This window comes from Thamnophis elegans, chromosome 1, assembly GCF_009769535.1.
Source record: "Thamnophis elegans isolate rThaEle1 chromosome 1, rThaEle1.pri, whole genome shotgun sequence".
Lineage (NCBI taxonomy): Eukaryota > Metazoa > Chordata > Lepidosauria > Squamata > Colubridae > Thamnophis > Thamnophis elegans.
Window position 1 is genome coordinate 66,867,405 of NC_045541.1, and position 10,746 is coordinate 66,878,150.

General features: G+C 40.8%; 1 protein-coding gene across 1 annotated transcript; it reads right to left on the minus strand.

Moving 5' to 3' along the window:
- Positions 1–5,927: 5,927 nt before the first annotated feature.
- On the minus strand, positions 5,928–9,532 carry LOC116504751 (glycine N-acyltransferase-like protein 3). The gene is made up of 5 exons (XM_032211975.1): positions 9,455–9,532; positions 8,761–8,868; positions 8,379–8,505; positions 6,917–7,037; positions 5,928–6,369 (listed from the first exon to the last, which is right to left on the minus strand). Exons 1-5 carry the CDS (start codon positions 9,530–9,532, stop codon positions 5,928–5,930), a joined length of 876 nt encoding a protein of 291 aa, XP_032067866.1.
- Positions 9,533–10,746: the final 1,214 nt, after the last annotated feature.

Here is a 10,746-nt window from a genome sequence, read left to right on the forward strand (position 1 = left end):
CATTTCACAACTTTTTTTCCCGTCAAAAGTAACTCAGAAGTATTTTTTAGGAACAGTACAGAAATCTTCCTTGATAGGATGTGTCTATCTGTTTTCATTATGAAGGTGAACCAAAGTGAACCAGAAAATATTCATTTTTTTATTGTATCCTTTTGAGTTTGTAATTTATGGGGGCAAACCAGAGTCCTGCATTTTACCCTCATCTGGTATCCAGGAATTAAGCATAAACAGCAGATTAGTCCATACTTTAATCTCAAATGTAATTCAACACTGCTCATAAAAATTTTTTTTCTAGATGACCAGGAACTCTGCTACAATGGGTGGTACTATTAAAATATCTTGCAGTTCAGAACTTTATTAACTCTCACACATACCTGCCATTGTGTCACCAAATAAAAAATAGGTTATTTCAATGTACCTCACTCGGCAAGCATGTCCCCCCACCACCACCTCTGCCTTTCTAGGCACCATTACTGTTTAACAAACCACTCTACCAACTTCTAGCTTCAATTTCAATTTTTGGAATTCCCCTGCCAGAATAACCTTTGCTGAGCATTCTGGCAGTTGGAAGTTCATAATATGGTTGTTGCTAGAGTTTGGAAAGACTGCCCTAGAAAGGTAGCCTTAAAGGTAAAGGTTTCCCTCGCACATGTGTGCTAGTCATTCCCGACTCTAGGGGGCAGTGCTCATCTCCATTTCAAAGCTGAAGAGCCAGTGCTGTTCGAAAACATCTCCGTGGTCATGTGGCCAACATGATTAAATGCTGAAGGCACACAGAGTGCTGTTACCTTCCCACCAAAGTGGTCCCTATTTTTCTATTTGCATTTTTACATGGTTTCGAACTGCTAGAAGCTGGGACAAGTAACAGGAGCTCACTCCGTTATGTGGCACTAGGGATTTGAATCACCGAACTGTTGACCTTCCTGATCGACAAGCTCAGCGTCTTAGCCACTGAGCCACTATGTCCCATATATAGCCTTATATAGGTCCAAACCAAATCAGAAATCTACATGATGATTTTTGTTCAGCTCATTGTATTTATATAAAAAAGTAAAGAATGATTTACACCCCCATTTCCAGGAAAGGCTTCAAAGCCACTTTACAATTTTGATGCAGTCAAAATCATTATCATCACAACACTCCCCCACCCCCAAAAAAACTGCAAGGCATTAGCTGCATTGACTTATCTTACCATGGGCAGCAATTGAAAAATTATGTTGCTGACTTGACAGCCTCAACTGAAGCAGTCAGTATGGCTTATGCCTTGTATGCACACCTAATATTGCAAACTCTTTAAAGAGAAATAATAAAACTTTCTGATCAGTAAAAAAACATATTTAAAACTCATCAGAGTTAAATTTCCATTTGCACAATGCAGTCCTATACTTGTAGCATTCTTAAACAGAAGTAACACAAGCAGAAGCAGTTTTATAATAGCAACGTTTTGCCCATATCCTTAACCATTCCCTTATCATATAATCAAACTCTGATCAGGAAAATAATATTTATAATTTGCATCAAGTGTTGCATGCAGGTTGTTACCAAAGATCTAAATCTGCATTTTAAATTAATGGTCACTCAAAATTGTTTCAGGAATAAATCTGGGTTGCAAAATCCAGGAGGCAAAGAGGTGATTCAGCCATAAACTGCAATTAGCCATGACCAGATTATCTTTGTCCTTAATTGGCTGCAAGAAGGATCAGGCTCCTGCCCATAATACAGCCATGAACCAAGCATATCCAGAAGAAGCCTTGTAGAGGAGACAACCAAGCACAGTAAAAAGAATATGGAGCTCTTCAAATGCAACACAATTATTCTTTTCACTTGTTTGGTAGTTGAGATTTGTTTTGAGGGCAGGGTTCTCTTGTGGGACTACAATACAAAAATGTGTGGTAGTCTTGGGAAATTTGTAATATTTGGTAGATACACCAATGCTATCATCTTCCACATCCACTAACCTCTCTCCCTTTTCCTTCCTACCAAGAACAAAATTTTTTAATTCCTGCCCCCACCTCCTTGGAGCAGGGCACCAGTTCTTAGTTCAGCTCTTCAGTCAAATCTGTGAAGGTACCTGCAGAGCAGTGGGGGGTTTCAAAAATTGTTCGAACCTACTCTGTGGTTGTGGCCTCCTTTGTGGGAGTGGCTTGCCACCCATGTGACTGGATGGGAATGGCTTGCCACCCATGTGACCGGATATGAAGATGCCGATGACACTGGTCAGAACCACCTTAAATTACCTCACACACAGCACTGGCATGCATAAAGAATATGATGTAAACTTGTTTTTTAAAAGGCATCTTTGGTTTGCATTAAAACAACTTCAACACAATGTTCTGATTGCACCACAAACGCAGTAGTCATCCTTACCTTTCACAGAGGCACTGAGTTTTATAAATATGAGCATGATAGTGTAGAACAATCATATCCAAGGACCAGTGGTGGTTTCAAAAAAGTTTGGAACCTCTTCTGTAGGTGTGGCCTGCTTTCCGGGTCCATTGGTGGAACCTCTTCTAACCGGTTCGGTAGATTTGACGAACCGGTCTTACCGAATAAGTGCGAACTGGTAGGAACCCACCTCTGCTGCAGAAGCAAGAAGATCCTGATCTGGAAATCTTGCTTCATCTAAAGCAGTGGTTGGTTCAGCAGAACTATTAGGCATGTTAGGTCTAAGAGTACAATTCTCAGAGAGATCCTCCTCCAGCCTTTCCTCAAACACAACAGGAACATTGATTACTCAGCAACAGGGCTGATTACAGATGTACTATTTGTTTACCAGTAGTGCCTTGGTTAAGAAGCTTGTGTTGGCGGTTATATATTAATAAAGCAGCAGGCACTTAAACAGAATAGTATTCCTTGTATTGTGGACACCCTTTACCTAGCTGAAAAGGCAAGTTAATGTGCATTCAATGGCAATTTGCAGTGGTTTTGCTGCCTTTACTCCAATACTAAGTCATTCCTTCTAGTGTCCATATTTAAGGCTAACAACTAGGTTAAAACAATTCTGACAATCATTAGGTAATGTCACAAAGTTATTTTCTGTATGTCTTTTGCTGTCTGGATTCTAATAGCCCGGTTTTGGTAGTCCTACCTAAAAGAATAAAAGAGGTATCTGACTAATATAAGCTGATGTTGAAATTGCACGAGATTCTGTATGGTTTGAATGAAATTATGTGAAATTTTTATATGGCTTTGATGATCATGTGCTAGTTAGTAATGCCATGTAGGATTTACAAAGGTGTCCACCTCAAGAAAAAAAAAAGATCCAAGGAAGGTTCTTGACTTGAAATCAAATCAGAGTACATAAATGGGCAGAAGCATTTAAAAAAATGATTGTCTTTTATGCTCCGTCACTAGATGGCAGCAAGAGTACTACTTTCTGAAATAAAAACCAATATTTCAGGTACTGCATCTCATTCTGAGATACTAAAATTGGATTTGCCTGGTTTTTATAGTGTATGATGTGATTATGATTAAAGATGGTGAGTGTAGCAAACAGATGCCTTTTGTCTCCATCTTCCAAAAGTTGTTTGCTTTGTCGTGTATTGAAGGAATTTTATTAATTTGGTACATTGACAGTTGATAGTAGAGAAAAATTGCTAATGAACAATTAACTGCTTGCATTCCCAAATCATGAAAACCAAAATATGTCTTGCTACCTTCCTCCCCATCTGTTCAAATGTAATTTATTAGTGTTATTGTGAGTATTTATTGCTGCAATGTGTTATGGCTTTTAATGTTTGTAAGCTGCCAGAGATGCCTCGAGATGAGATGGATGGCAAATAGGTCTAATGAATAAATAAATGAAAACTTTACAGATAAAAGTCTGCCTATATATCTATCTATAACTATTTACTATTTACCTATTTCTGGAGTCAACCATTCCTTTTCTCATGAACTCCACAGTCCTTGACTTTTCTCTACATAATGATGGTCTGCTGGAACTGGCCTTGCAAGTAATACACTAGAGCTGAGGATTATTTTTCAAGTATGTGACTCTTGAATAAAACTGAGAGGCATCACTTCTGGAGTTCAAATGTATCTGGGCTTAGTGTTTCTGTTTTTCTTTTATCAATAGATGTTCAATTTCTATTGCCATTTGTCTGGAGAAAGTAAATTTTGCAAGAGGGGAACTCAATATCACTATCTATTTTATTCTTCCTTACTCTCTTTCATGGTAGGAGATGTGTTATGATATCAGAGCACGCTTATGCTAATTTGTTGCTGCTTCAGGTTGACAAGTTAACATGGACTAAGGCAGGTATTGTAGCTATTTGTGGTAAATTGCTCTTGTTTTGTATGACTTTGTTCAGTCAGCAGAAGTTCATGCAAGCCATCAACCTAGTTGACTTTTAAAGTGATAAGCACATTCTGGGTTGTACAATATTTCCTGTTTGTGTAAGAATGTAACTTATCATTAACCAGTTTAAAAAGACAACATCCAGCAACATCCACACACAGAATAGACAGAAGTTCTGATGACCTATATTGAAAACCGAATTTCTTTTAAGAATAAGAGTGCCTATAGTAGCGGACTTGTAGATTCCTGTCAAATATTCATTGTTGCATTTCTAGGTGTTGTGCAAGACACTGGTTCCTTCCAACAGAAGCACTGAAATAAAAATTCAGAGTCACACTACTTCCCAGATGTTTCCCTATGATAACTAGCAAAAACCAAGTATTATTGTCCCAGCTTATGTTGAACTACTACAGTTTCATGAAGCTTTCAGAGACATTTCCCAGTTGACACAACTTGTACCTGGATTTGGTTTTAATGTTAGTTATAATGTAGGAAGAAAACCCAAATATATAGACATTTTTTACACCTGATTCTTAGACATTGGGAATGACAGCGCAATACTAATTTATTTATTTGTATCCTGCCTCCTTTATTATTCTACAAAAAACTCAAGGTGGTGAACATATCCACACCTTCCCCTTCCTATTTTCCCCACAACAATAAGCCTGTGAGGTGGATTGGCTTGAGAGACAGTGATTGGCCCAAAGCTGACTTTCATGGCTAAGATGGAACTTGAACTCACAATCTTCCTCTTTCTAGCCTGGCATCTTAACCAAGAGCTCAAACTGGCTCTCACAATAATTCTCACTAGCAATCTTCTTTCTTCCTCTAAGAGTGGCAGAATCCTCAAAACATGGTGCTTGGGATATGGAATGTTTTGAAGGACATACTTTATATTATCCTACTAGTTAGCTATTGGAGCAGTAATTGCCGCAGGGACTCATTGGTCTATTCTCAGCCTTTTGAAATTGGCAGAAGTGAAGATGATCACAGGACAAGAGGCTCAAAGCAGTGGTGGGGTGGAAGAGCTCTCTTTAAAATAAAAAGTTATTTAGGGCCATAGTACTGGATCCAAATCAGGGGTGGGCTGCTATGGGTTCGCCTGGGCTCGGAAGAACCTGTACCTAACGTTATGGCCGGTTTGCCACCCCTGCCTGGCCCCTCCTGCCTCTCCCAGGAGTTTCCACGTGGCCTGTTTTGGATGCAAGGTAAGTGCAGGGCCCATGCGGAAGCTCGGGAGGGGGGAAACGGGCCTCCCTCCGGAGCCCAGAGGAGGCAGTTTTCTCCTTCCCAGAGGCTCGAGGAAAGCCTCCGGAGTCTGAGGAAGGTAAAAAACTCCTCCCTCCCTGCTGCCGCCATGGTGCAGGAGGCTGACTATGTCATGCCCTCCATGGCCACGCCCAGCCAATTTTTGAATCCCACCCTTGATCCAGATATGGTGTAAAATGAATGCCAAAGAATATCTATGGGCTATGCACCATTTAAAGGTCACAAGGATTGTATTTTAGAATGCACCGTTATTCATTCATAGCTATTCCTGGTTTTTGTAATCCTTTTCTGACTTAAACTTGAATATATCCGGACACGGTTCCTTACATCTCTGTGTGAACGTTACCTCCAACCTCCCCATCTAATGAAACCTGAATGCTGCCCCTGCTGTTTCATGTGATTTGGAATGGAAAAAAAGGACATACTTTGTCCAAGGCAAGAGATGAAAACCCTGGCCCCTTAAATGTTGCTTGGAGATCTCGTTCTCTGACCGAACTCTAGTATACAAGGCAAAATCTTTAGTATGCAATTTTCTGGCTAAAGCCTGCATCACTGTTTTCATATAACCCTTTCCCCGGAACTCAGGAAGTGCATAGCCATGGGTCAGACACCCAAGGGCATCACTTAGGCTCCAGGCAACCAGCTGCCCTTTCTGATCTAGGAGGCAAGCATTTGGGAAGTCCTCAATCAGGCTCCTGAGGTAGTGCAGGCTCTGATCATTGCCTCCAAATTCATAAGTGTCATTGAGTAGGGCTGCATGGGATGGATTGAGCGTCCCCAAGTGGAGGGGGTCACTTCTGAGCCTGAAAGAAAAGAGCAGATAGTAGTGAAGGTGGAACAAAAGGAGAGAATCCCACCATGTTTGAAAAAAGCCTGGTAGGATACATCAAGGAAAACCATGATCTCAGAGTTACCCAGTAGTGGAAATACACAAATCACAGTTATTCTGAAATGTCTCCTTAACAGTCCTTTGAAACGGCACTAATCCATTTGGGATCTTTTTTTGTGTTTTGCTTTATTTTAAATCTCCTTTAATATTCACAAAGCCATTTTCTTTTGCAAAAGCCAATGAAGCAGTTGCGTTCAGAGAATTTTTCCAACTGTGTGTTAACCATTGTTCATTCCACATCTTCCAAGTTGGCAGGTAAATAGGGACCTTATTTGTAAACCTGCCTCATTTTTACAAATAGGAGAAACAACTTATTCCTAGTTTTATACAGAGGCTAGGATTACTTATAGAAAAACCAAGGGCCCTTGAGTTCATTACTGAGATCCAGATAATTACATGGAATCAAATTAATAGACCCCCCCCCCCAACAGTTCCCTTAGAAACAGGGTACAATCACTCACTGGTTCTGACATAACGTAGCTGCATCTGGGTTCAGCATTGCCTGGTAAAAATGGGGCTCCATGTGGACACTTCTAGCCTCTGCCATGACTTTCACAGCCTGATAGAGCCCATCTTGGAGACCTACATAGAATGGACATGACACAAGAAAAAAAGCCTGAGATTCAGAGTGAAATCTTATCTTCTCTCTACTCCAGGCATGAAGTGCTATCATCTTCGCTACTGGTTTGGAACCGGGAGCATGGGGACTTCTGCATATATGCGGAATCTTCTACGCATGTGCAGATCATCTATGATGATGTCTGGGTGGGTGGGTGGAGCCTCCCACTGCCACCACTACCTGTTCGCCCGAACTGGGGCAAACTGGCAGAATACCACCTCTGCTCTACTCCTAATAGTCTGCAACTGGGAGGCACAGAGACATTCACCAGCCACAGGGAAATGGTGGTGATGGCTAGAATGGAGTGTTGCATAAGCTTATAGATTTCTCCTCTTTGGCTAGAGGCATATAGAATAGAAGGGCCACTGCTCTAGCACACCAGGCCAAATGTCACCCATCATAACAAACTCTGGATTGCATTATCTGACAAGAACATAAAATAACAGAGCACAAGGAATTTTCATGATACCAACTTCTCGTGAGTTTAAAGATCAAATGGCAGTCTTACTATATGTGGAGGCCAAAAGGAAGATGACATATCCAGGGTTACCAATTTTATGCATCATTTGATTTACTCCTATGTTGTGTAGTTAGAAAAATAAGACATTGGCCTAAAGAACACCAAGAATAGAGTTTGTATTTCTCATAAGGCAATGTGACTGATGCTTTGATTGGTAAATGATAGAATAGAATGCCTTTATATTGACTTTTGCAAAAATTAAGAAATTAGACAAATTTCCTAAATGATTTAATCTGTTCAATTTAGTTGAGAAGATTATCTAAAAATTTTGTTTACACTAACACCATTACACTCATTGGACCCCAAAATTCCAGTAGGCAGCATAGCATATAAACCAAAATGTAAAGAAATCTGAGCATTTTCCTGGTGTGATTCTCCCCATTTATGCATTTATTGCAAAGTTAATCTCAATTTAGGATTATTTGAAATAATAACAGAGGATATTTCCTAAACTATATGTTTAATTGTCCATATTGTGCATTTATCTATGTGTGCATGTATATGAGTGTGGAGAGAGGGAGGGAGGGAGATTTGTACATATTTATTTATTTATTTATTTAATGCAATTTTAAGATTGCCTAATTTCTTCACAAATCTGGGTGGCTTACAAATAAATAAAGAGAAGCACATCTGACCAGAAAAAGAAACTCTGTCTTCAACTCAACAAAACTAAACTAAGCTATACAGGGCTCCATAACGTAAATGTTGGAGGAACAACCAAGTTTTTGGCACTTTCCAAAATCTCCTAAGGGGTGGAAAAGAAATTGCCAGAGTCTGGCCTTGCCTTGCAGCTGGAAAGCTTTGTCCCAGTCTACGGCATCTTTGTTTTCCAGGAGGGTTCTGCAGGCATCTTCTTCCCGATAGAAAGCAGCATGCAGGTTGGCATAATAGTCCCTGTTGTCCTTCACCACCTACAGGAAGAGGCACAAAGACACTCAGAGCAGCAAGAATAGAAAAGATGGCAGAGACCATGTGGAAGAGCTGATGAGGCCAGGCTCACTTGGAAGAGGGATATAGAAAAAGGAGGCAAGGAGAACTTCCATAGCACCCACAAAGGCCTCCTGAATGGGTTTTGTGCCCCAGATATAGATGTGTCCTGTGTTTTTCCCTCCCATTTTTCGTCAGGGGGCTGTGAGAAAAACCCACTTTCTGTTGTACTTTCCTACCTCCTTCTGTGGTCGGGTAAGAACAGCTTTAAATTCTGGCCAAGAGTCCACCACGACTTCGTGTTGAGCTGGGTTTCCACGGTTGATGTGCATCACTGCCCCACAGACCTTCAATTAAAAAGAAGGTCAGGAAGACCTAGTGCAGAAAAAAAACCCTGCTTTTCCTCTCTAATTAGTCAAAAGGTTGGCTGGGTGTGTGTGTGGGGGGTCTGGGTGCAGAAGTAAGCCATCTCTGATTGGCTGATTCAGAACCACCCAAAGTCTTTGGAGGGCCAAATGTTACAATAGGTGCGATGATGTAGAATTTTTCTCTGTTGGTAAAAACTGTCTCCGATTAGCTGATTCATCTGTTTAGAGCCAAATTCTATGATGGATAAATAGTAGGAATTCACTGTTTCACTGAAAGTCAAGGTGATTTTTGGATTTTCTGTAGCAGAAGTAATCAGCAAAGATAAGTTATCTTGTTTGCAGTATTTCGGGTACACTTATATTTTAAACATCATTGGCTTTGCATTTGCAGTTGTGACGAAAGGAAAAGTAGACTTGAATGTGAAATTACTCCAAGACTGGCATCAAACATTATTATGCATTTAGAAATTTAACAGGTGCAGTTTTCTCCAATTTCTCCATAAATGGGGAAACATCAGCTCTTATATTTACACCGAGAGATTAGAAACACTAAACAGGTGATTACCAGCACTGTTTCGGGGAGCCCCTTTTGCAACACTCTCTCCAGCAGCTGCAGCTTGGAAGAGCAGGTCAGGATCAGCATGGCTGGCCAGGTCGAGGATGCCCCACAGGTCCCACGAAGGTGTCTTGCCAAGCAAACCTGAAGGGGGCAAATAGGTAGAATTTCTTCAATTCTTTATGAATCACCTTCCCTGGCTGCTGGAGATCAAGGGGATGAAATGGTCTCTGCCAGTGATGCAGATTCTGAACTCTCAGAAAAAGTCTTCCTGATCAGCCATGGATTGAATGGATCCTGAGTGATAGAATTGTACAGTGTGTGAACTGGAAAGGACACTGCCCAATCTTCAACCAGAGTATGTGAGAATCTTGGAGGTATTTATAGTTTAGCTCCCTTAATCATTCCTCACAGGAAATGGTTTCCAGATCCCTCCCCAGCCTAGGAGTTCTCCTCTGAACTTAATTCTCCCTCCTCCTTTTCAAAAGGCATGCCCAAAATCTGTCATGGAACTTCAGTGAAGGATAAAGGTAAAGGTTCCCATTGCACATATGTGCTAGTCGTTCCCGACTCTAGGGGGCGATGCTCATCTCCTTTCCAAAGCCAAAGGGCCAGCGCTGTCTGAAAGGCGTCTCCGTGATCATGTGGCTGGCATGACTAAACGCCGAAGGCGCATGGAACCCTGTTACCTTCCCAACAAAGGTGGTCCCTATTTTTTCTACTTGCATTTTTACATGCTTTCAAACTGCTAGGTTGGCATAAGCTGGGACAAGTAACGGGAGCTCACTTCATTATGCAGCGCTAGGGATTCAAACTGCCAAACTGCCAACCTTTCTGATTAACAAGCTCAGCGTCTTAGCGACTGAGCCACCACGTCCCTTCAGTGAAGGATATAATTGGACAATTTCCCTCTGGATTGGGCATATTGGTCCCTTTATAGGCAGCCCAATCCCCTATTGGCTTTTTTGGGTACTGCATCTCAATCTTTGCTCATATCCAGCCAGTTTTCTCCTTGGGCTCCTAGATGCTTCTCACCAGCTCTATTGTCATGCCAGCTTCCCCAATCTTCTTTTCCCAGGAGACGGGAGCTTATATTTATTTCTGATGGTAACCATCTTGTTAGATTTGGTTAGAATTAGATTGAGAAAAGAAAAGACGGAGGGAGAATAGATAGATATCATAGATGGATATAGACAGACAGGATATTAATAGAATAACAACTAATACAAATTAATATAAAGTAAGAAAAAAGAAAAAGAAATCAAAGAGAAAGCTAAAAGAAAATAGGAAAGGAAAAGAAA